This window comes from Myotis daubentonii, chromosome 11, assembly GCF_963259705.1.
Source record: "Myotis daubentonii chromosome 11, mMyoDau2.1, whole genome shotgun sequence".
Classification (NCBI taxonomy): domain Eukaryota; kingdom Metazoa; phylum Chordata; class Mammalia; order Chiroptera; family Vespertilionidae; genus Myotis; species Myotis daubentonii.
Window position 1 is genome coordinate 77,154,287 of NC_081850.1, and position 25,974 is coordinate 77,180,260.

The window sequence follows — 25,974 nt, forward strand, 5'->3', positions numbered from 1 at the left end:
TCATTGGGGCCTCCTGCACGCCCCCTACTGGGGATCAAACCTGAAACCAAGGCATGTGCCCTTGACCAGAATTGAACCCCTGGACCCTTCAGTCCACAGGCTGACACTCTATCCACTGAGCCAAACCATCTAGGTAAGGAATCCTATCTCCACATGACCCTCACCCCAATTCTAATAACTAACTTTGTCAATTTTTTAAAATATATTTTTATTGATTTCAGAGAGGGAGAGGGAAAGGGAGAAACATCAATGATGAGAGTATCATTGATCGACTGCCTCCTGCATGCCCCACACTGGGATTGAGCCCGAACCCTGGGCATATGCCCTGACCAGAATTGAACCAGTGACGCCCTGGTTCATAGGTCAACGTTCAACCACTGAGTCACACCAGTCGAGCTAACTATGTGTAATTCTGAATCCTTTAAAAAGTCTGTTGATGCCAGAACCGGTTTGGCTCAGTGGATAGAGCGTTGGCCTGCGGACTGAAAGGTCCCAGGTTCGATTCCGGTCAAGGGCATGTACCTGGGTTGCGGACACATTCCCAGTAGGGGATGTGCAGGAGGCAGCTGATCGATGTTTCTCTCTCATCGATGTTTCTAACTCTCTATCTCTCTCCCTTCCTCTCTGTAAAAAATCAATAAAATATATTTTAAAAAAAAAAAGTCTGTTGATATGTTTAAAGGCTATTGATTTTAAATTACCACAGTTAGCCATGCTTGTAAAAAAAAAAAAATCCACACGATACAGAAATATATGGCTGAGAAAATGAAAATCCCCATCAAACCCTAACCAGACCCCGATTTCATGCCCTTCCCCAGAGGTGACCTTTGGGGAACCATTTGGCAAGTGTCCCCTTAGTCCTTTAACAATATCCAGATCTAGAAACCCACGCCTGAAACCTATATGTTCATGTTGAGTAATGTCATTCCAATAAATTTAATTTTTAAAAATGCATGTGTATGTAAGCACAAAAACTATAAAACTCTTAGTACCGTACATAGGAGTTAAGTCTTTGGGATTTTGGATTAGGCAGTGCTTTCTTTAATATGACACCAAGCACAAGAGAAAAATACAGGCAAATTGGGTTTCATCAAAATTAAAAACTTTTGTGTTTCAAAGGGCACCATCAAGAAAGTGAAAGGGGGAGGGAGGTTGAGGGTTAATGGGGGGATGAGGACACATTTGTAGTACCTTAACCAATAAAGAAATTAAAAAAAAAAAGTGAAAAGACAACCTGGGCAGCAGGTGGGTGCGGGCTAGAAGGGGTCGATGGGGGCAAAAAGGGGACATATCTAATACTTTCAACAGTAAAGAGTTTTTTTAAAAAAGTGAAAAGACAACCCACAGAATGGGAGACAATGTTTGCAAATCGCATATCTGATAAAGAACAGTAATCCAGGATACATAAAGAACTAAATAATTAAAAGACAACCCAATGTAAAATAGCAAAAGAAGTGACATTTCTCCAAAGATGATATGCACATGGCCAAGATACACATGAAAAGATACTCAGCATCATTAGTCATCAGGGAAATGCAAATCAAAACCACAGTGAGCTCAACTTCATAGCCTTAGGATGGACATCATCAAAGAGATAGACAATAACAAGTGTTATCAGGAAGTAGAACAACACTCCTACATTGCTTTGGGAAGTGAAATGGCTCAGTGGCTTTGGAAAGCAGCTTGGCAATTCCTTATTAAAGAGTTAAACAGCCCTAGCTGGTTTGGCTCACTGGATAGAGTGTCGGCTGCCGGGAGCCGGTCCATCCTTGCTGTTTCAAGGGACCTGGCATATATGGCATACGGTTCTTAATATGTTTGCTCACCTTCTTGGCGCTGTGTTTTAACCAAGGTCACCTCTCCAAGAAAGGTTGAATCCCCAGGTAGGGATTTTCCCCTGAAGTTAGGGAGGGAATAAAACCCCTCAACTAAGTGCCAGGCGGGTAATTAATCACTTTAACTACGAACAATCATGCTTAAACTACATAATCTTTTCTCCTTGGAATGGAGATAAGAAACGCCCTAACCTTTGTAATAGAAATTGACAGGATTAGAATCAACTGGTATAAATACAGATGCAACAAGACAAAAACACACAGAACTCAGAACACAGAACTAAGGACACAGGGCTTGGAAGACAGGACCAAGAGAGACAGAGCCTAGGCACAGAACCTACACAGAACGTTCTCTAGAGACAGAAGAACTTCGCTGGCGAGAGCATGCTGGAGGATCCTGGACAGGGACTGGCCTCAGAGCCTGGAGGTGGAGCCTGGCAAGAGATCAACTGAACACTGTCTCCATGCCCTTCCTTCTTCGCCGACTCCGTCCACACCTTTGGGGACCCCTGGACCCGCTGGGGCCGGACCCCAGCATCTGGCGCCCGAACAGGGACCCCTAGGTAAGCGCCCCACACTCGGGACGGATAGGACTCCACCGTAGGAAGAGGGTGGATAGTCTTCGCCGACTCCGTCCACACCTTTGGGAACCCCTGGAACAGGATTCCCATAGGTAAGCCCCCCCCCATTGAGAACCCCCACATTCGGGACGGATAGGACTCCACCAGGGTGCTGCAAACCCCCCTACAGAGGATAAGTAGGGTAAGAAGGTGGATAGTAGAGAACTTAGATTGAGAAGATGTGCCATACTGAGTCCAAAGAAAGAAGACTCTGTATTGATTCTTAGATTAAGAAGATGTGCCATACTGAGTCTAAAGAAAAAAGACTCCGTATTGATCTTTAAACACATATGCTTGCTAGCAGAGGAGTTAAGGTTACTCCCAGTCAGATGGAACATTTTATTTTTATTTTTTTTAAAATATATTTTATTGATTTTTTACAGAGAGGAAGGGAGAGAGATAGAGAGTTAGAAACATCGATGAGAGAGAAACATCGATCAGCCGCCTCCTGCACATCTCCCACTGGGGATATGCCCGCAACCCAGGTACATGCCCTTGACCGGAATCGAACCCGGGACCTTTCAGTCCGCAGGCCGACGCTCTATCCACTGAGCCAAACCGGTTTCGGCAGATGGAACATTTTATACAAGAAATACGTCCATGCTTTTCTGAGGAAGGAAAGGTGCCGGAAAGGTAAATGTAGAGGCATGGGAGAAGGTAGGCCCAAGGAGCCTTATCCTTAACCCCACTGCAGCCTTTCTACCCTGGGAAAGTGCAGGATTGGCAAGCTCTCCCTGGGATGATAGATCAGGACTCAGGTAATAGCAGAAAGCGCCAATCCTACTCTTAAAATGGATATAAGAGAGCATTTGAGGTTTTCTTTTTAATGCTTGCTTTTAAAAAATAAAAAAGGGGGAATTTCCCGGGAGCCGGTCCATCCTTGCTGTTTCAAGGGACCTGGCATATATGGCATACGGTTCTTAATATGTTTGCTCACCTTCTTGGCGCTGTGTTTTAACCAAGGTCACCTCTCCAAGAAAGGTTGAATCCCCAGGTAGGGATTTTCCCCTGAAGTTAGGGAGGGAATAAAACCCCTCAACTAAGTGCCAGGCGGGTAATTAATCACTTTAACTACGAACAATCATGCTTAAACTACATAATCTTTTCTCCTTGGAATGGAGATAAGAAACGCCCTAACCTTTGTAATAGAGATTGATAGGATTGAATCAACTGGTATAAATACAGTTGTAACAAGACAGAAACACTCAGAACTCAGAACACAGAACTTAGAACACAGGGCTTGGAAGACAGGACCAAGAGAGACAGAGCCTAGGCACAGAACCTACACAGAACGTTCTCTAGAGACAGAAGAACTTCGCTGGCGAGAGCATGCTGGAGGATCCTGGAGAGGGACTGGCCTGGGAGCCTGGAGGCGGAGCCTGGCGAGAGAGCATGGCAAAAGATCCTGGACTGAACCTGACTGCGGAGATTGGCAGGAGAGCCTGACTGGAACCTGGTGACTGAACCTGACTGGAGTACCTGGACAGAACCTGGCTGGAGATCCTAAGCAGAACCTCTCTGGAGATCGAGACCAGAACTTGGCTGGAGATCCTGGCTAGGCTGCTGATGAACTGAACACTGTCTCTGAGTCTTTTCCTCTTCGCCGACTCCGTCCACACCTTTGGGGACCCCTGGACCCGCTGGGGTTGGACCCCGGCAGTTGGCCTGGGGACTGAAGGGTCCCAGGTTCGATTCCGGTCAAGGGCATGTACCGTGGTTGCGGGCACATCCCCAGTGGGGGGTGTGCAGGAGGCAGCTGATCGATGCTTCTCTCTCATCGATGTTTCTAAACTCTCTATCCCTCTCCCTTCCTCTCTGTAAAAAAAATCAATAAAATATATTTAAAAAAAAAAAGAGTTAAACACAGAGTTACCATCGGACCTAGACATTCTGCGAAGTATATACCCAGGAGAAAATGTTCATAGCAGCATTATTCATCGTACTCAAGAAGGGAAGTAACCCTAATGTTCACCAACTGCTGAGTGGACACTAATATGGAAATAAATGAACTTCGATCCATACCTCATGCCATTTACAAAAATTAAGACAAAATGAACTGTACGCTTTAAAACATGGATCATAGGCCTAAAGGTAGCACCTAAAATTATAAAGCCTGTGGGAGAAGCATAGGAGAAAAATCTTTGTGATACTGGTTGTGCAAAAGTTTGTTGGCTATGACATAAAGGAACGGCAGACTTTAGTGTGGAAATGAAGAACTTCTACTCGAACATTGTTAAGTGACCATAAAGGCAAGCCACAGACTGGGGAAAAAAACTACAATTCACATAATTAAAAAGACCTGTACCACCTTGTACCCATTAGAGTGGCTATGCCCATAAAAACAGAAAACAACAACAAAACAGAAAAGAACATGTGTTGGTGAGGATGTGGAAAAATTGGAACCTTGTGCACTGTTGATGAAAATGTGAATGTCTGTAGCCATGATGGAAAACAGTATATGGCAGTTCCTCAAAACATTAAAAGTAGAATTACCAGTGATCCAGCAATTCACCTTCTGAGTTCCTACCCAAAAGTATTGGAAACAGGGACTCTAAGAGATATTTGCACTTATGTTCAGAGCAACATTATTCACAATAGCCAGAAAGTGGAAGCAGCTTACGTCCATTGATAGATGGATAAACAAAACGTGAAGTATTATTCAGCCTTAAGAAGAAAGCTAAGATTCGGAAACAGCCCAAGTGCCCATGAAAAGATGAGTGAATAAAAAAGCTGCAGTACATTTACACGATGGAATACTATGCAGCTGTAAAAAGGAGGGATTTCTTAACCTTTGTGACAGCATGGATGGACCTGGAGATTATCATACTGAGTGAAATAAGCCAGTCAGAGAAAGACAAGAATCACATGACCTCATTTATAAGTGGAATCTAATACATAATAAACTGAGGAACAAAATAGGTTCAGAGGCAGGGAGGCATGGAATAGACTGACATATCTCAGAGGGGAGGAGGGGAGGCAAGAAGAGGCTAACCAAAGAACTTATATACATACTGCGCCCTCTCGCATTCCGGGACCCCTGGGGGATGTCTGACTGCCGGCTTAGGCCTGATCTCCAGGGGGTGGGCCTAAGCTGGCAGTCAGACATCCCTCTCGCAGTCTGGGGCTCTCACAGTCTGGGACCCCTTCACTCCTCTGCCTGCAGCAGAGGTGGGAGAGGCTCCTGCCACTGCCACTGCGCTCGCCAGCCGTGAGCCCAGCTTCTGGCTTAGCAGCGCTCCGCCTGTGGGAGCGCACTAACCACCAGGGGGCAGCTCCTGCATTGAGTGTCTGCCCCTGGTGGTCAGTGTGCATCATAGTGACCAATTGTTCCACTATTCGGTCGATTTGCATATTAGGGTTTTATTATATAGGACTAGAGGCCCGGTGCACGAAATTTGTGCATCTGTGGGGCCCCACCCTCCCAGCCCCCCAATATTCATGTATTTATGTATATGTGTATATGTATGCATATTTTTTGTTGTTGTTGTTAATCCTGAGTACATTTTTCATTGATTTTTAGAGTAGAAGGGAAGGTGAGAGGCAGAGAGAGAAACATGGATGTGAGAAAGACACATCAATTGGTTGCCTCCTGCACATGCCCTGACTGGATCAGGAGGAAACAGCGCTACACACAGGGCCAACTGCTGACATTGAGCGTATGGTGATTTTCTGTTTCTGCTTCCACTTCTGGTAGAGGTCCTCCTGGTAGGAGCTGCTGGTGTACCTGGGCACCTCGGGGCTGGGCCAGCCAGGCCCTCCTGCCCCTCCTGCTGGCCCTCCTGGAAGCTAGCAATGGCCTTGCAGTCCTCTGCTGCTTGGCCACGTCACCTGGCTGCTCAGGTCCTGGCAGGAGGTCTAAGATGGTCACCCGTAAGCGGTACTGCTTGATACTGTCCACCAGCCTCAGCTGCTGCAGCTCCTCCTCCTCGAAGCTCGAGCTGAAGAGGGGGTGCAGGCCCAGCCCCTCAAAGTCCAGCTCCTTGGCCCCCTCTGGCAAGGGCGTGAGCCACGAGCGCACATACTGCTGCTGGGTGTTGTGGGACACACAGCCCAGGCCCCGCAGCTCCTGTGACACCTCAGGGTGTTCCGCAGGCCGCAGTCCTCATCGTCCACCATGCTCTGTGTCACCTGGCCCAGCACGCAACCCAGCCGACTGCACCTGAGGGCTCCTTGTGGGGGCAGGTGACGGTGAGGGCATGGCCCAGGAACAGGTGCAGGTCCAGTAGGTAGGGGACCTCATCTGGGGCCACCAAGGAGTAGGCTGTGCCACTTCGGCCAGCCTGGGCCACATGACCCACCCCACCTGGTGCAGGAAGAGCTTGCCCTTGGCCGGTAAGCTGAAGTTGATGACATTGTCCAGTAGCGGGATGTCCAGGCCCCGGCCGCCAGGTCAGTCATGATGAGGGTGGGGCACTTGCCTGGGGTGAACTTGGCCAGGTTGATCTTGCGGGCTGTTTGGTCCAGAGCCCTGTAGATGTGGGCGTAGCTCACCCACTGGAGCAGCCAAGGCCCTGCAACACCAAGGGAGGAAGTGGGGGGTAATCAGCAGCGGGGCTGGCCTTGGGGGATGGGCCGCCAGCTGTTGGGGGGCCAATTGGGGCCAGATTGGGCTGGTTGGTCACTGCAGTGAGTCTCATAGCGACCCGTAGTTCCACTGTTTGGTTGATTTGCATATTAGCTTTTTATTATATAGGAGGTTATACATAATCAATGGACACAGACAATAGTGTGATGAAGGACTGGGATGGGGCAGGGACTGGGAGGAGGGGAGTAAAGGGGGGGGAAATTGAGGAACATCTCTAACTGTCAACAATTAAATTTAAAAAAAAATTTAAATATATTTTATTGATTTTTTACAGAGCGGAAGGGAGAGGGATAGAGAGTTAGAAACATGGATGAGAGAGAAACATTGATCAGCCGCCTCCTGCACACTCCCCACTAGGGATGTGCCCGCAATCAAGGTACATGCCCTTGACCGGAATCGAACCAGTAGGCCAACGCTCTATCCACTGAGCCAAACCGGCCAGGGCTAAATTAAATTTTTTAAAAAGATACTTTATGAGCCCTAGCTGGTTATTACAATAAAGCTGCTATGAATATTTGGATTCAAATATTGTTTCCAAATTGGAAACAATCCAAGTGTGCAAAGGACAAACTATGGTCCCTCCGGACGATGGGATCTGCACAGCAATAAAAAGGAATGATGCGTTACAACACGCACTGATCGCAAAATAATTATGCCTAGTAAGAGGAGACAGATAAAAGCAAGTACGCAGTGTGCGTTTCCCTTTATGTACAATTAATTCTTTTTTAAAAAATCCCATTGTATCCAGGTTGGTAAGGTCTCATATTTACTTATTTATTTATTTTTAATATATATATATTTTTTATTGATTTCAGAGAGGAAGAGAGAGGGAGAGTTAGAAACATCAGTGATGAGAGAGAATCACTGATTGGCTGCCTCCTGCACGCCCTCTACTGGGGATCGAGCCTGCAACCTGGGCATGTGCCCTTTGACCGGATGGAACCCGGGATCCTCAGGCTGATGCTCTATCCACTGGGCCAAACCGCTAGGGCTCTATTGTTCTTTTACAGTACCTTTCATGTTCATGCAATCCAAAAGTCACAGAAACACTGAATTGTAGTCCCGTTTTCCACCCAATATTTCTTGAAGCATCTGCTCCGTGCGATCGATTACTGCTGTAGGGGTGGAAGATTTCGTAGTGAAATTACCCGTATAGGTCAGCAGGGAGAGTACATCCCTGGAACAAGGACACAATAGTTTGTTGCGGGTGAGGACCGTGTAAGGAGGGAGACGGTGACAGGTATATTGCGTAGATGGAAACGGAGGCCCAGGGAAGCGCCGAGAGGAACCTTAGGGCACACGGTCAGCGCCCTCAACCTTGGCCACGGGATCCGCGGGCTGGATAGGGGTGGGGCGTGGCCTAGGGGAAGGGGGCGTGGCCACTGGGAAAGGAGGTGGCACGTGAGCGGGGGCGGAGCGGCACGGAACACGCACGCGGGCGGCTGCGTTTCCGGTCGGAGGCCTATGCTGAGCGCCCCGCGTCCTGGGGGCGGCGGAGGCGGCGGGGGGGATCCGGAAGTCAACACCATGTCGAGTCTGCACAAGAGCCGGTAAGGGGCCGCGGGGCCCACAGGGCCGGGCCACCCCTGGCCAGGCCGCCACTCCTGCCCCGCGGAGAGCGTGCGGATGCGGCCAGGCACCCGCAGCCCCCGGGCAGAGGGGCTCGGGCGCCCACCTCCCAGCCTCATCGCCTGTGGGCCTGAGCGGGCACGGAGTGGGAGTGGAGGCACTGCTCCTGCACCCCCGGGGTGCACCGCTTGTCTGTCTCTCGCCCTGGGTTCCCTCTTCCCCTGGCGCCTTCCTCATTCAGGGCCTCCGTGCCCAGTTCCTCAGGCCTCCCCCGCCTTCCCTGTCACCCTTGTGAACCCTCAGTACCCTCCTCTCTCCAAAGACTTCCCATCCCCCGTGCTCATTTCTTAATAGAAATGCTAGGAAACCTGAATTTTCCCGTCTGCCCCCTCTCCCAGGCCAGATCCTGCAGCCTTGGCTACATTGTGCTCATTCTTCAGTTTTCCTCCAGCATTTGTTGTTTTAAACCTTTTGCCCTTGCCTGCAGGCAGGCCCAGAGGCCTTCTCATGATTATGTTTTTGAGTCTGGAGAGCTGCCTGCAGGTTACACGGGTCCGCTGTCTGTGGATCAAATTACTCCTGGTTCCTAAGGGTTCATTGAGTTCAGAGCGTGGAGCTGTGGGCTGGACCTGGCCGGCAGGAAGTGCCCGGTAAATGCCAGCTCACTCAATATTAGACTGTGTCTGACTTCACGCTGCTTGTTTGAGAACCTCTCCACAGGAATATCTCCGCGTTTCTGAGCTGAGGGGAAGAGGTGACCTGTCGTTCTGTAGCTCCCCAGAGCTGACTTGGATTCGGACCTCCATGCGCTTTGCCATCTGAAGGGGAGGGAGGAGCAGGTTGGAGATGGGAGGTCTGAGGGAGCTGTGGGCTTGGGAGTGGTCGCCAGCCTGTGGTCTTCGGTTTGGGCGTGTCTCATTTGCCTCCCCCTCCCGCCTTCTAGGATTGCAGATTTCCAGGATGTCCTGAAGGAGCCCACCATCGCCTTGGAAAAGCTTCGGGAACTCAGCTTTAGTGGTGAGAGGCATGGCTCCATTTTCAGAGTTTGTGGCGAGGATGGAGGGGAAGGTGCCCCAAGGCCAGACCTGCTCGGTTCTGGGGGCCAGCCTGCCTCTTGGAGCTTCTCCAGATCCTGTGGAGCTGACCGACCAGGGACTCCCCTGAGCCGCAGTTAGCGGCCACAGTTAGCTCGCCTGTGGGCCTGAGGGTGCTTCAGTGGTGGCTGAATGATGCTTATTGCCTCCTTGGAATAACTCAGAGGACGGACGATGGCAGTTAGGGAGTGGGCAGGAGGCTTCTTGAGCTGAGCCCCGTCTTCCCTCATTCCAGCAAGCTCCCCGAGTGGCAGAATTTGGTTAGCTGCGGAGTAGTTCCTGGTTCTCTCCCTGGCCGGGGATCAAAGCCTCCCGAGGCGATAGTGAACTTTGGTTCACGGTGAGAAAGTTTCCAGTCTCGAGCAGCTGGCCGATGGAGCTGTTCCTCAGCGGTGTTGGACTTGGCCCTTGCTGGCTCGGTTAACCTTCATCTTGGAAAACCCCCCGGGTGTTCTGCGTAGCTTCTTGTCACTGCTCAGCCTTTGTACTTCCGTCAGCGAGGAATTCTCAGGTGGCTCCCCGCTTCCCCTCGCAGATTCTGAGATGGGGGCATTAGCTCCTGTTCCAGGCAGGTAGGGACATCGTAGCAGCAGCTGCACTAGCCAGGTCTCTGACAGTGTTGCGGGAGAAGGTTGCCTTTCTGCCAGGAGTGATAATTAGGCCCTGCAGCTGGTGAGGGGCCTGGGAACTGCGCTGGGCTGAGGAATCCGCCAGGCCCTGGAGGGGGCAGTCTGCGGTCGGTCGTGGTGAAAGTGTGACCTCTGGAGTCAGACTGACCTGTGTCCTGAGTCCTTGATGGCTTTCTTTATCTGTAAGATGAGGGTGAAGTGCAGTCAGGTCCATAAAGCACGAAGCACTCAGCGTCTGTAGCTCAGTTTACATTCCACACATACTTGTGGACGGGAATGGAAGTCAGATGTGGTTCTTGTCCTGCTGGGGCTTACCCATAGTAAGAGTTAAGATGTTAAATAAGTACACAGATTACGTTCTGCGATCAGAGCTGTGAGGGATGCGATGAAGTCACGGAGCCATTATTTATAATGGGTGATCTGCCTGGTTGGGGAGAGATGGTGGTTGGTACAGGTTGCTCCGAGGAAGAAATTTCTAGGATGAGGAAGTGTAATCCTCAAAAGAATATGCCAGATAGAGGGAGCTCTGGGCTGGGGACAGGGGTCGGGGGTCAGGGGTCGGGGCCATGGAGAGAAAGTACACACAGGATTAGCATCTAGTCTAGGAACTTCTGTGGCGGAAAATGATTCTTGAAGAACTACTTCTTGCTCCCTCTACTCCCTGCCGACTGGCTCCGAGGTGGAGGGCTGGGGGGTTCTGGGGCTCTGGCCTAGGGTGTGACCTCTGCCTGCTGTGTCCACAGGCATCCCCTGTGAGGGCGGACTGCGGTGCCTCTGCTGGAAGGTGGGTGTGCCTGGGGTGGGCTTCTGCTCTGCTGAGAGGCCCTGGTTCCTGCATGGGCTGCCCCCACTCCCAGCCCCTTCTTTCTGTTCTGGGCCTTTCCTTGCTTTGTCTGGGGAAGCTTTTCTGGGAAGTCCTGGGTTTTCGGTTCCTCTTGGTGTCCCCTGCAGGGTCCCTTTGGGGACGCAACACTGTGTAATGCCCGTGAAGCCCTTTGGGTCCTGGTTCAGCAGAGCAGTGGGAGTGAGGCATACTGGGGCAGAAGAGGCTGTGCTTTGTCCAAGACGACTAAGTGGTGTGGCCGTGGAAGCCCAGTCCCCTAGCTTCCAGCCCGTTTGAGCACAAGGTCTCATTATCATTTGGGAGAGTCTGTGTGAGGAGGAGAAGAGGAAAGGCCTGGTTTGGGATAAAGGAGGGGGGCGGCAGTGGGGAGGAAGGGGAGGCTCCCCCAGCCCATACCCACACCTGGGCTCAGCCCATCATGTCTTCTCTGGGCATTACCAGGGGTTCTGCCTGCTGTCCAGGGCTGGCTGGGGAGTCACCAGAGCTTTGCTCCTCTCGCCCTGCAGATTCTCTTAAACTACCTCCCGTTGGAGAGAGCCTCATGGACCGCCATCCTAGCCAAGCAGAGGTAGGTAGGCCTGGAGAAAGGAGGATGCCGGGAGGGTCTTTGTATCAGACAGAGCAGGTGGTGCCGAGCCTGACCTGCCTCCTGTTCTGGGCTCCCTGGGCGAGACCTTTGGGAATTACCCCTCCCTTCTCTTCTCTCCGGCAGGGAGCTATATTCCCAGTTCCTGAGGGAAATGATTATCCAGCCCGGCATTGCCAAGGCCAACATGGGTGTGTCCAGAGAGGATGTGACCTTTGAGGACCATGTGAGTAGGGGTCAGCAGCAGGGCCTGGGGCTACAGGGTGGAGAGGGGTGTGGGCTTTGAGTGGGCACAGTCCCCCCACCCCAGAGGATGGTGCAGCTGGTCTCGGTCCCCTCTGGCCCTCCAGTACCTCCTTTCTTCCTTTGGCTGCTCTTCCCCGGAGGCCTTCGTCTCCCCGCTTCCCCGGGCCCAGGCAGCAGTCTCGGTGATAGTGGGCTCGGAGCGGTGAGCAGCCCTGGGCCCGGTCTCTGCCGCATCGTCTCCTTTCCTCCTCACCCTTCCTTGACGTAGGCCCTGTGACCTGATAGTTGAAGAAAGCCAGAGCAGGTGGCAGGGAGGGGGACTGCCTTTCTGTGGCCTGGAGGAAGCCCCCTTCGTTCTCCAGCACTGAGCGTCGCCTGTGTGCCCCGCAGTGTGAGAAGTGGAGATGGACCACACCAGGCCCCTCCTCCAAGGATTGCAGTTAGCGACTCAAAGCTTTGATTTGATGAGTTAGACTCCAAGACACGGCATTCATTCATTCACCCATTCAGTCAACAAGCATTTAGTGAGAACCTGTCCTATGCAGCATTCTGGAGCCAGAGCAGTAGACAGAAGGAATAGCGCCCTCCAGGCAGGGGTGTCCTCAGAGCAGGCAGCAGGCTTGGCTCTTAGCTGTGGTGGAACGGGGTTTGGGGGGCTGCAGTGGCCTGTGCTGCTCCCCTGTAGCTCACAGGCGTCTCGGAGCCACTGCCGGACCTGTGATGGGATGGGTGGTGTGAGGCCACTGCTCAGGCCTCAAAACGTCTCTGACTCTGGAGCTCTCGCTGGGCCTCGGCTAGCAGCTTGTTTTCTCCCACAGCCACTCAACCCCAACCCCGACAGCCGGTGGAACACATATTTCAAGGACAACGAGGTGCTGTTGCAGATCGACAAAGACGTCCGGTAAGCAGGGTGCCGGGCTGGGAGTGGGTCCATGGGACTCCTGCGCGGCCCCAGTCCTGTCCTTTTCCTTCCCAGCCCAGGCCCACGGGGTCCGGTGCGGGGTGAGGAGCTGTTGGTGGGAGGTCTGGGCAGTCAGTGATGCGGGGCCTGAGAATGGGCTGGCGAGTGCAGGGAGTGTGTGTGTGGGTCCCTGTGCCCCCGGTGCCCGGCTCTCTCTCCTCCCTGCCTTAGTCTCAGTTGTCCTGGGCGTTTATGGTTCATCTGATCATTCCTTCATCAGATGGATATCGAGCCCCTGCTCCATGGCAACCCTAGTGCCGAGCTCAGGATTGAGCACTGAGTGGACAGACACGTCCCCCACAAAGGAGCCTAGGACCTTGTGGGGGGCGGGGCGGGGGGATGGGAAGACAGGTGTTCCACACATTCCTGTCATTAGTGTTTGTGGTAAATGCTCTGAAGGAAGCGGTCAGGGTGTTTCGAGGTGTTCGGGACGCCTTGCCTGGGAAGCAGTGTTCCGGCTGAGCTCTGGGGAGTCAGGGGCCTGGGGAGGCGGGAGGGAAAGGCTGTGGTAGATCTGCCTGTGCGAGGCCCTGAGAGCCGGGGAGCCGGGCTGTTTAAAGAGTGCGTGGTTGAAGCTCACAGAGGGAGACGCGTTGGACCTTGGACTTGCTGTTCCTCTCACTTCGTCTTGGACATTCGTTTCCCCGGTCAGCTGTGTAACATTCTACCGCACAGTGTGCAGCGTGACCGTCCTAGCCCACCTCAGCTAACACTCTTGTACATATTAGATGTTTTTGACATGGAAAGATGTTTGTGATTTAAGGGACGAGTTGGATCATAAGATCAATAAGGACACTTTAAAAAGTATATATATGTGCGTGTATCTATCTGCAAATACATAAGAATATGGGTATATGTTATAATGATTATATTGCCTCTTAAAAACTAAATTAACGCCGAAACCGGTTTGGCTCAGTGGATGGAGCGTCGGCTGCGGACTGAAGGGTCCCAGGTTCGATTCCGGTCAAGGGCATGTACCTGGGTTGCGGGCACATCCCCAGTGGGGAGTGTGCAGGAGGCAGCTGGTCGATGTTTCTCTCTCATCGATGTTTCTGACTATCTCTCTCCTTTCCTCTCTGTAAAAACTCAATAAAATATATTTAAAAAAAAAAAAAAAAAAAAACTAAATTAACAATATACATAATGTTATTAATTTTTAAAAAAGTGCCTTTTGGGATGCTGGGATGTCCGGCGCCTCCATCCTGAGTAACAGTACTCTCCCCTGTTCCCTCTTGACAGGAGGCTGTGCCCAGACATGTCCTTCTTCCAGAGGCCCACCGAGTACCCGTGCCTTCTCATCCTGGACCCCCAGAACGAGTTTGAGACCCTCCGTAAGCGGGTGGAGCAGACGACGCTGAAGTCCCAGACCGTGGCCCGGAACCGGAGCGGGGTCACAAATGTGAGAGGCAGCCTGGGAGCCCGGGACTCCCCAGGACAGCCTTTTCCTTCCTGCTTCCCTTTGGCCACTGGCCCCAGGACCCTCTGTCCTGACAGTTACTCAAGACAAGTTCAGTCCTGCCAGGGCTCTTTCTGGAGAGTCAGGGATCAAGTTCAAGGCTGGATGTAATGGCTACTGGGGGAGGTCCCTGCTGTGCAGCGAAGGAGCCAGGCTGCTATTGTAGTGGAGATGGCTCTTTAAAAAGTAATTCCAGGTATGATGGGAGATTGATGGGTGGGGAGCTGACCTGGCCTGGATGTCAGGGAAGAGTTCTGAGAAAGTGACATTAAGCTTATGCTCGAAGAGCTAGGAGGACAGAGCATTCCAGGGGGAGGAGGGCGTATGTGTCGGTCTTTGGGCAGGAGTGGTGTGGTGTGTTCAGGGAGTAGAGGTGTCCGGTGTGGCTAGAAGCAGAGGGAAAGGGAGAGAAGGTTGCTGGAGGACACTGGAGAGGTCGGTGGTGGTGAGGCCGCACGGGGCCTTTATCCTGAGGGCTGGGGGCCCTGGTGGCATTCTGAGCCGGACAGTGATGTCATTCGGGGCGGCTCTTGTAAGAGATCGCTGTTGGCGCTGTGGGGGTGTTGACCTGAAGGGCAGGAGCAGCGGTGGAGGGGGGCTGGAAGGTGGCTGCATTGCTCAGGCAGGAGCGGGTGGGAGCTGGGGCTGGGGTGGAGCAAGGACAGATCTGAAGCACTTGGGAGGTAGAATTGACAGGACTGGTGCTGCCCAGGCCATGCTGAGGGTTTGAACCCCAGTCTTTTCAGGCTCCTGTAACTATAGCCAAATGAGCGTATAACCTTATTTCCTGACTTAGACCTACTGGTTTGGTACCCGGAGCTCTGAACTTTCCACTGCCTTCCACACAGAAAAAACGCTTCCCTGTAGCCTCCAAAAAGCTAGACAGATGCTACTGCGGAGCTTTTCCCTCCAAGTGGAACGACTGCTCAAGGCTCTGTGTCTGTCGGAGAGCAGCACTTCCCGCTGCAGGGTGATGGCAGTTACCGCTGGTCCCAGGGGCCGCCTGCCTGCGACAGCGGGGTTGCTGCAGGGGCCGAATGCTGGCTGAGTGAGGCAGGGCTGCGTGCGTCCCGGCTGCAGCACCTGGCTCTGCCATTCGTTTCAGTAGTCACTGGGCGGAGAGCTGAGAGCTGAGCTCTTACCCATGTTAGGTTTGGACCTTGTCCTGGGGCAGAGCAGCTGACCAGAAGCTTCATGCCTAGACTCTGGACCATGGTGGGGCAGCCTGAGTGAAAGCTGACCACCTGTTTAACTCCAGGCGAGCCATACTGGGCTTACCTTCCTCGGCGTCCATCTCCTCTTCTGTGGGCTGGGCGTAAGCGTTTCTGCCCGGCCTGGCTTTTGAATTGCCAAGATGAAATGAGGTCATGGCCGGGCAGATTCCTGGAAAGCTGGAAAGCACTGGGCATGCTCAGAGGCCTGGACCTCAGGTTCTGGAGTCAGCAAGTCTGGGATCAAATCCTAATGCCACCACTTAATGCCAGACATGATGAGTGACCTAACTTTTCTGAGCCTCTGTTTCCTTATCTTGAAAGTGAATGTTGAGAGAATATTCTAGGTTGTTCAGAGCATGACAGTGAGGCATGCTTGTGGAGCACTGTCTTGCACAGAGAGCTCTCAGTAAACGAAGTCATGTATGTGTGTCTGCACATGTATGTGCATGTATACACGCACGTGTACATATAACGGGAAAGGGAGTTGAAACGCCCGAGGGCCCTGCACTTCCAGGACAGTTTCCTGCGCTGTCCCTGCCTGGGCGAGATAGAGAGCTAGAAACATTGATGAGAGAGAAACATCGATCAGCTGCCTCCTGCACGTCCCCCACTGGGGATGTGTCCGCAACCAAGGTACATGCCCTTGACCGGAATCGAACCTGGGACCTTTCAGTCCGCAGGCCGACGCTCTATCCACTGAGCCAAACCGTTTCCGGCTCTATTTCATAAGTTTTAAGCAGGGATTATCATCTCCAATATTTTCTTATGAAACTTTCAAAACATTCAGAAAAATTGAAAGAGAATGTAATCAATTGCGAAGCGAGTGTACAGTGTTACCAGAGGACGTGAGAGGAAAGGTGGTGTCCTTAGTATTGGGATGGAGAGTGGTCAAGGACAGAGAAGGTACTGAGCCTGACCGTGGGGTGCAGTGACTCGGTGAGACTCACAGCCTCCTTCGTTTCCTGGTCTGGATACAATGAATACAAAAAATCCAAAAAGGATTTCCGTTAAAAGTATGCTTATGATGCATACTTACATACTTACGTACTTTCCAGCTAAATTTAACGACTGTTAACATTTGGCCGTATTTGTTTTGTGTTACAGAGCGTAAGTTGCAGGTGTCCTAGACTCCCCCCGAGTACTTCAGCAGGCTTCTCTGGGAATAGGCCCTCCTCCTCCTCAGCACTAACACATCCAGGAAGATAACGGTTGCATGATAACTCCTAACGTCCAGTCTATGACTGTGTGTCCTCAGTTGCGCTGCGAATATTTTTGTGTTTTTACTCCCAAACCAGGCCCCGTTCGGGTTCATGGGCTGCCTTGGGATGCTGTTTCTTTCTCTTTTTTTTCTTAAATATATTTTATTGATTTTTTTTTAATGTATTTTATTGATTTTTTACAGAGAGGAAGGGAGAGGGATAGAGTCAGAAACATTGATGAGAGAGAAACATCGATCAGCTGCCTCCTGCACATCCCCCACTGGGGATGTGCCTGCAACCCAGGTACATGTCCCTGACTGGAATTGAACCTGGGACCCTTCAGCCCGCAGGCCGACACTCTATCCACTGAGCCACACCGGCCAGGGTGGGACGCTGTTTCTTTAGGCTCTTGGTCTGGAGCAGCCTTCCCTTCCCCCAACCCCCATAGCATTGACTTTTTGAAGACTCTTAGCCAGTTCTCTGTTTTGACATATTTGAAGTTTTGTTTTCTAAATGAAGTATAAATTAACATGCAGTAAAATGCACAGATCTTAGGTACACAACGGGATGGATTTTTCCTTATGTGTATATCTGTGTGACTGCCAACCAGAACAAGACACGGAATGTTTTTATTATGCGGAAAATGCCCCTTCCCAGTCACTACCCCTCTCCACAAAGGGAAGCAGTGTTTTTGGCTTTTATCACTGTAAATTTTTTTTTTTTAATCCTCACCCGAGGATATTTTCTCCATTGGTCTTTGGAGAGAGAGTGGAGAGGAGGAGACAGAGAAACTTCGATGTGAGGGGGACACATCCACTGGTTGTCTCCCACACTCGCCCGAACAGGGCTGGGGATCAAACCTACAACCGAGGTGTGTCTCCTTGACTGGGAGTTGAACCCGAGACCCTTCGGTCCTCGGGCCAGTGCTCTAACCACTCTCGCCAAGCCAGCCAGGGCTTACCACTGTAAATTAGCTTTGGGTCCAGCTGTCTTGTAGAATAGCCCACCTTCTGGCTTTGTCTGCTTTTCCTCCTGGGCACGTTCCTCTATGCCCTGTATTTCCCATTCGCTGGAGGTTAAGTTTAAACTTAATGGTAGACATTGCTGATGAGAACATACTGTCCATAATGCCACCCACCGTCTTAATGGGCTCCTCCTCTTCTCCCCAGATGAGCTCCCCACACAAGCACTCAACGCCATCATCCCTGCATGAGTACGAGGTGCTGCCCAATGGCTGTGAGGCCCACTGGGAGGTGGTGGAGCGGATCCTGTTCATCTATGCCAAGCTCAACCCTGGCATCGCTTACGTGCAGGGCATGAACGAGATCGTGGGGCCCCTCTACTATACCTTTGCCACCGACCCCAACAACGAGTGGAAAGGTAAAAGGGCTGTTGGCTGCCCACATCCCTTGTTGCCGGCTCCTTAAAAAATGGACCAAAGAAAGCCGGGCCCGTGGGGTTGATCAGACTGCAGCGCACAGCCTCTCTCTGGGCCGCCATTCTCCCTCTGTCAGATACGGGCCTGGCCTGGATCCTCTCACATCCATCCCAGCTCAGACTTGCTAGAACGTTGGAAGTGTACTGAGCTTTTGATATTTGTAACAGAATATTTGATAGGGGGCATGAGATGTTATACAAGAAACTGAATGATAGGATTTAAATAAGTAATGATTTGAAAAATGTCCTCAGAAGAGAATAATCAATTGCTAAGCGAGTGTACAGTGTTACCAGAAGACGTGAGAGGAAAGAGGTGATGTCCTTAGTATTGGGATGGAGAGTGGTCAAGGACAGAGAAGGTACTGAGCCTGACCGTGGGGGTGCAGTGATTCGGTGAGACTCAGAGGTGCAGGGAGGATGTCATAGGTGAGAGTTGGGGTGGGTCTCAGGAGGGCACCAGCTCCCTTTCGGCTGCCTTCACCCTGCCTGTCTCGCCCAGAGCACGCCGAGGCAGACACCTTCTTTTGCTTCACCAACCTCATGGCTGAGATACGGGACAACTTCATCAAGAGCCTGGACGACTCACAGTGTGGCATCACCTACAAGATGGAAAAGGTGTACTCCACCTTGAAGGATAAGGATGTGGAGCTCTACCTGAAATTGGTGAGGACCCCGGCCCACCCGGGCGAGGCTACGGCAGACAGGGGGAAAGGCCAGACTTCCTGAGCGTCCCAGGTCCAGGGCGAGCTCTGGCTTGAGTCTGGGGATTAAAAGTGGCTGCTGTTGCTAGGGAACGGTGATCCACTGCGGAGAGACCGGCGGCAGATGCGGGTAGTCCAGGCAGGCTGGCAGGGAAGGGGAGTTGATAGGGTGCCCATTGTGTGCCAGGCACTTAATTAGTTCAGCCTTTTTGTCCCCTGAGAAAGGGTGAATTTCATTTTTAAAAGTTCAGAAAAAAATTTTTTAAATATATTTTATTGATTTTTTACAGAGAGGAAGGGAGAGGGATAGAGAATTAGAAACATCGATGAGAGAGAAACATTGATCAGTTGCCTCCTGAACACCCCCCACTGGGGATGTGCCCGCACCCGGAATCGAACCTGGGACCCCTCAGTCCGCAGGCGACGCTCTATCCACTGAGCCAAACCGGTCAGGGCCAGAAAAATTTTTAAAAACTGTAGTGTATTTCATAAAACATTTCAGTAAAAAAATTATATATAAACAGTTTTGGGAATAAAAAAATTTATATCAAGATATTTTTAAACAAATATAGATTTATTTTTTTGCTGTTTTATTTTTTTTTAATTAAATCTTTATTGTTCAGATTATTACATTTGTTCCCTTCCCCCCCCCCCCCCATAACTCCCCTCCTCCCAGTTCCCGCCCCACCCTCCGCCCTCACTCCCCACCCACTGTCCTCATCCATAGGTGCACGATTTTTGTCCAGTCTCTTCCCACATCTCCCACACCCCTTTCCCCCCCAAGAATAGTCAGTCCATTCCCTTTCTATGTCCCTGATTCTATTATAATCAACAGTTCATTCTTTTCATCAGATTATTTATTCACTTGATTCTTAGATTCACTTGTTGATAGATGCATATTTGTTGTTCATAATTTGTATCTTTACCTTTTTCTTCCTCTTCCTCTTCTTAAAGGATACCTTTCAGCATTTCATATAATCCTGGTTTGGTGGTGATGAACTCCTTTAGCTTTTCCTTATCTGTGAAGCTCTTTATCTGACCTTCAATTCTGAATGATAGCTTTGCTGGATAAAGTAATCTTGGTTGTAGGTTCTTGGTATTCATCACTTTGAATATTTCTTGCCACTCCCTTCTGGCCTGCAAAGTTTCTGTTGAGAAATCAGCTGACAGTCGTATGGGTATTCCCTTGTAGGTAACTGAGTTTCTTTCTCTTGCTGTTTTTAAGATTCTCTCTTTATCTTTTGCTCTTGGCATTTTAATTATGATGTGTCTTGGTGTGGTCCTCTTTGGATTCCTTTTGTTTGGGGTTCTCCGCGCTTCTTGGACCTGTAAGTCCATTTCTTTCACCAGGTGGGGGAAGTTTTCTGTCATTATTTCTTCAAATAGGTTTTCAATATCTTGCTCTCTCTCATCTTCTGGCACCCCTATAATTCGGATGTTGGTACGCTTGAAGCTGTCCCAGAGGCTCCTTACACTATCCTCGCATTTTTGGATTCTTTTTTCATTTTGCTTTTCCGGTTGGATGTTTTTTGCTTCCTCGCATTTCGAATCATTGACTTGATTCTTGCGCTCCTCTGGTCTGCTGTCGGGCATCTGTATAATATTCGTTATTTCAGTCCGTGTGTGCTTAATTTCTAGTTGGTTCCCCAATATAAGATCGAGGGTCTTATTAGTTTTCGTGTAGATCTCATTAAGTTTATCGGCAGCTTCTAAACAGTTCTTGAGAGACCTTAAAAGTGTGGTTCTGAACTCTATTTCTTCCATTGACAATTTTGTCCTGTTTCTTTGTCTCCGCATTTTGTTATGCTTCCTTGGTGCACCCCCTAGTGGTCTTTGTTCCTGCTGTTTTATTTTTTAATTTTAATTGATTGGAGAGAGGAAGGGAGAGAGAGAGAGAAACATCGATTTTTTCTGTTGACTTATGCATTCATTGGTTGATTCTTGTGTGTGCCCTGACCAGAGATTGAACCTGAAATCTTGGCGTATCGGGACTGCAGTTTTTCAGTTAATAATATTCACTATGGCTGGCCAGAGGGCTCATCTCTGCTGGGAATAATTTGCTTGTAGGGTTGTCCTGTGGAGTAAATAAGTGAGGTAATATATTTAACATGCTAAGCACAAGACTGACTTATAGTAAGTGCCAGTTAATGGACTCTGTCTATAATCTGTACAGAGTTTTCTTTAATATTTGTATTGATTTTTAGAGTGAGAGGAAGGAAGAGTGAGAGAGAAAGAGAAACATTGATGTGAGAGCAGAACATCGATTAGCTGTCTCCTGCACTCCCCCTACTGGGGATCGATCCCGCCTCCTGGGCATGTGCCCTGACCAGGAATTGAACCAGCAATCTCTGGGTGCATGGGATGTGCCCAACCAGCTGAGCCACAGAGGCGAGGGCTGTACAGTGTTTTAAAATAATCAAAGCTGTCATTTATAAATCTAGAGAGCTTATATAAGTTTGGGCTTGTGGCTTCTCTTTAAAAATATCAGAAGATATGACAACATGGGTTGTCAGCAAGCAGCAGCTACCCCTTTAACCGAGCGAGGCTATCTAGGTGGTCCAGGGCTATCCCCCCGAGCGCCTGGCGCTCACCCCTGGCCTGCTGCCTCCTCGGTGAGGTCCGGGGCCCTGCTGTTTATCTGAATTTACATTTAAAGACTGCATGATGTGACATGGCTACCAGCCAACACGGATTCTTGCACCTACTGCCCGCCTTGTCTCCCCAGCAAGAGCAGAACATCAAGCCCCAGTTCTTTGCCTTCCGCTGGCTGACGCTGCTGCTGTCCCAGGAGTTCTTGCTGCCTGATGTCATCCGTATCTGGGACTCCCTCTTCGCTGATGACAGCCGCTTTGACTTCCTCCTCCTCGTCTGCTGCGCCATGCTCATGTGAGTGTGGCCAGGAGCAGAGGGGCGGGCGGGCCTGCCCTCACCAGGCTGGAGGGAGCCCCTGGGAACCTTGGGTGCGGGTAGTGACTGGGAAGGGGCTGGGCGGGGCCTGCACTCAGCGCAGCCAGGGTCCCAGCGTTTTGCTGCTTGTTTTCCTTACGTAGATTGATCCGGGAGCAGTTGCTGGAAGGGGATTTCACTGTGAACATGCGGCTCCTTCAGGTAATGGTGTCAGAGGCAGACACTTACCGAGCGCCCACCCCCTGCCAGCTGCTGGGACAGGCTGGGTCAGAACAGTGGAGTGTAGCAAGGCTTAAGAGTCTGGACCCCTGATGCAGACCTGGGTTTGGATGGGTTTGAATCCCGGCTTTGGCACTGACCTTGAGTGTAGGGTGGCCTTGAGTGAATGACTTGGCCTCTCTGAACTACCTGTTCATTGTACCTGGGACACAGCGGTGCCCAGTACGTGATAGTGCTCGGAGGTAGTCATGCCCAGACCTGGAGGGGGAAAGTGTGGCTCAGTGGTTAAGAACATGGGCTCAACGGTCAGACAGTGCTAGGCTCACATCTTTGTTCTGCTCTGCGAGTCATGTGACCTAAGCCAAGGAATAAGCTCTCTAGGCCTCAGTTTCTTCAACACCTGGCCTGGGGTTCGTTTGCAATAACTTTACTGAGTAGATCTGTAAATAGGCATAAGCACCCCCTGATTGGGCTTTTGAGGTGCCCCTTTGAGCTGATGTACGGACAGAGTCCAGCCCAGTGCCGGGTGGGGAGAGAGGAGCAGAATGGTCCTGGTCCCAGGGAAGGGCTGCAGGACCTGTGGGTGGAGCTGGTTGGCTTGGTTACATTAGTGCTGCAGTGAGTGCCATGTTAGCTACATGTGGGGGTGATAACCTGTGGCCCCTGCCTCTGGGGCCCCCGATGCAGCATGGTGACAGGTCTCAGGGGGAAAGGCACAGATTGGCAGCGGGGGAGCTGACTTCAGAGGTATCTTGTTGGCTTTTCCCGTGCCCAGGATTACCCCATCACAGATGTCTGCCAGATCCTACAGAAAGCCAAGGAACTCCAAGACTCAAAGTAGCCTGGCAGCAAGAGGCCCAGGTTTGGGAGAGAAGCCACCACCGGTCCGTGTCCTGGCTTCTAGAACACAGAGACGCCTGTGGGATCCCAGCCCGAGGGGGAGCTCCAGGCCTCACTTGGCTCCGTCCCCCTAGGCCACTCCCACGGGGGCGCACTGTGCCACGCTCCTTCCTGATCACCAAGTCCTGGCTCCCTCTCTGCTCTGCAACCCTGGGCCCTTTCCCCAGGCAGCTGAGCAAGGCCGGAGCTTCTGAAGTTGTTTCCTGGGCCTGGGCAGATGGGGGCGCGGGGGCTGGCAGCGGTCCCTCCTTGCCTCTGCGCTGCTGCTCCCTCCGGCTCTGCTCGGGGGAGGTGCTTGGCAGATGAGCCAGAAACCACCTCGGGGGGTTGGTGCTTAGGCTTCTCCGTGGGCACAGTGACACTGAGGGAGCCAAGAAGCTGCCAGGCCCAGGCCACACCCTCTGCCTCTCTGAGTGTGTGTCTGTGTCAGTCTCTCTGTCTATCCGTGTGGATGTGCGGGGGAGGGTTTTTGATTCCCTCTAGGTCTCTGCTTCTCCCCTGTCTCTCTGCCCGTCTCCTTCTCCCTCCGTCTCTTTCACCGAGGCTTTGCTCCTCAACATTGCTCTCCCTCTGCCCTCCTCTCTTGGGGTGCCTTATCCCCAGCCTCTTCCCCTCACTCCTCCCCTCCACACTTGTGAAACCCAGAGATAGAATGAGGAGTCTGGCTTAGCAAAGCCCCTGGAAGTCACCCTTGGCCTTTGCACCCTGTTCCCATCCCCAGCCCTAGGCTCCCAGGTCCCTCAGACTGGGAGGGAGTCCACAGTGCCTCACCAGAGGGCCCTGAACCTGCCCCCGCCCCCCAATCTTGGAAACCAAAAGCTGCTGAGAAATGATGGCCCGTGAGGCTTTGAGCCTCTTACCCTCGTTTCTGCCCAGGGATGGAGGAGGGAGAGCTGAGTCTTCCAGAGAGTTCCCCAAAGAAAAAGGACATGAAGCCGCGCTGTGCCAGGGTTTGGGATCCAAGTGCTTCAGAAGAGTAGTCATTCCCGCGGCTTTCAGGGCCCATCCAGGGAGGGCGAGTCCCATGATTGGCCAGCGGGACCAAAGGGAGCCTCCCTGGGCCGGCTGAGCTCAGAGGCCCTGGATCCTGTCAGGGCCAGGGGAGCCGAGCAAGCAGAAGCGGGTGCTGGTCACCCACTTGGGCTGGTCCCAGGATTTGGGGTGGATGCACTTAGAGCAGGAGCCGTTGGCCACTCCCACTGCTGGGCAGTGGGAAGAAAGGGCTTATTCTGATCAAGTCCCTTCCCTCCTTCTGTAAGGAGGCAGGTGGTTTGGGTCTGGACAGCTGGGTAATGGGGCAAGGGTCTTCCTCCTCTGCTCAGACTGGTGGGCAGGTACCCTGGTGCCCCCGTAGCCGTCTGAGGCTGGCAGCCAGGACCTTTGCTGCCGCATAAGCCAGGCTGTGGGCCAGGATCAGCTTCCCCCAGGAGCTCCTACTGCTTTGGATGCTGCTGGGACTTTGTGCACTTGCCTGTTTGCCACCTCCTCTCATAACACACAGTTTTTGGGAGATTTTTACTATTTATTCAAACTCTTGGATATTTATTGCCGATTGGCAAGTGCTTGGTTTGGGGGTGTGGGTGGAGCTGGGAAGGCAGAAAAGGAGTTAGAAGCATGTTCTTTGGGCTTTCTGAGGTCAGACTTGGTGCCCTCTCCCCCTGCCTCTGGAACCTTCCTGCTGGGGGTGCTCTGAGCTCTGTCCTGGAACTGGAAGGAAGACTCCAAGACCTTGCACTGGACAGAGACACTGCTTCCCACCAGCCTGGCCCACCTTCCCAGAACTTGTCGGCTTGTTCAGTTCCAACTTTGACTCCTTCTCAGCCTGAGATGTGGGTCACAGCCTGGGACCCAGCAGACACTGCCCAGGGCACCTGATGCGTTCCCTCTCGCCTGTCCCCTTGCCTTCCCTTCTGGGGCCACACTACTTGAATCACTGCATCGGATTTGCCTCAGGGGCAGGCCTGAGGCCAGTGCCCTCTCCTTGACTTTTGGATGAAGGTCAAGAGCACAGGGACCATGTCCAGGTTTGGCTGAGGAAAGGACCTACCCCTGGTGATTCCCTTTCTCTAAATTCTCAAGGGAGGTTCCCAGACAGCCCGAGTGCCCGGCTTCCTGCTTGTAGCTGCCCCGGGAACTGGGACATGTTACAGATGGGGCTGTATTAGTATGAATTCAGCGGGGCTCACTCATTTCCCGGGGGTCAGAACGTTAGTCTGCTTTTGTTTGTTTTTTGTGTTTTGTGTTCCTTGTTTTTTAAGGAAATCAGTTTTGTTTCTTGAATCAATGCTGTTGATGACAAGTTGTCTTTAATAAATCATGTGTTCTTTGCAAAGGGCATTGGTGCTGTAATGGGCTGAAACCTTTGAGACCTCAGACAAGAAAGAAAAGTTTGAGCAGGAGGGGAGTCAGGAGGCTCTAAAAGTTGTCTGAGGAAAGGCCCGGAGAGTCTTGGCGGTGGTGCCTGTTTAGCTCCTCACTCAGACATGCAGTTTGCAGCCGGGAGAAGGGGGGAGGGTGGACTGGGGAAGAAGGTAATTACATCATGGTTTCAGAGCAAGTTCGTTTGTTTTTTTAGATTGAAAAACTATGAAAACTCAAACACCAGTAAATAAAACGAGTCATTCATATCCCACAATCTGGAGGAAATCCCTGACAATACGTTAGTCTTTTCTTCGCGGATGTAATTTTTATTACACAATCGTCTTTCTTTTTCCAAGCAAATGAATACTTTTATTAACATGGTAAATTTTTAAGTGTGTGGTAGGGTTTTGACCTCAAATACTTGTCAGCTGGGCAATTTATGAACCTGAAACATACCTAGTCCCTGTCCATTTTAGAGTCCAATGCATACAATCTTTGCTTTCCTTCCCTTGCCCCTCAAGGGCCTTTGCCAGTATCTCATTTTATGCCCCAAATCCCCTGAAATGCATAATTGTCTTGATACATAGTTTTGTGTATTGTCAGCCCCCACA

General features: G+C 51.3%; 1 protein-coding gene across 1 annotated transcript; it reads left to right on the plus strand.

Annotated features, from left to right (window-relative positions):
• Positions 1-8,443: 8,443 nt before the first annotated feature.
• On the plus strand, positions 8,444-25,337 carry TBC1D13 (TBC1 domain family member 13). Its single transcript, XM_059658240.1, has 12 exons — positions 8,444-8,590; positions 9,553-9,626; positions 11,076-11,116; positions 11,683-11,744; positions 11,889-11,988; positions 12,827-12,909; positions 14,209-14,368; positions 18,008-18,218; positions 18,775-18,938; positions 21,702-21,862; positions 22,027-22,084; positions 22,878-25,337. Exons 1-12 carry the CDS (start codon positions 8,505-8,507, stop codon positions 22,941-22,943), a joined length of 1,266 nt encoding a protein of 421 aa, XP_059514223.1. The 5' UTR covers positions 8,444-8,504; the 3' UTR covers positions 22,944-25,337.
• The last annotated feature ends 637 nt before the right edge of the window (positions 25,338-25,974 follow it).

Coding starts and splice junctions, on each gene's coding strand:
- TBC1D13 (XM_059658240.1), top strand. CDS start 8,505: ATGCTGAGCGCCCCGCGTCCTGGGGGCGGCGGAGGCGGCGGGGGGGAT. Junction 11,745..11,888: donor GCCATCCTAGCCAAGCAGAG/GTAGGTAGGCCT, acceptor TCTCTCCGGCAG/GGAGCTATATTCCCAGTTCC. Junction 21,863..22,026: donor GTCTGCTGCGCCATGCTCAT/GTGAGTGTGGCC, acceptor TTCCTTACGTAG/ATTGATCCGGGAGCAGTTGC.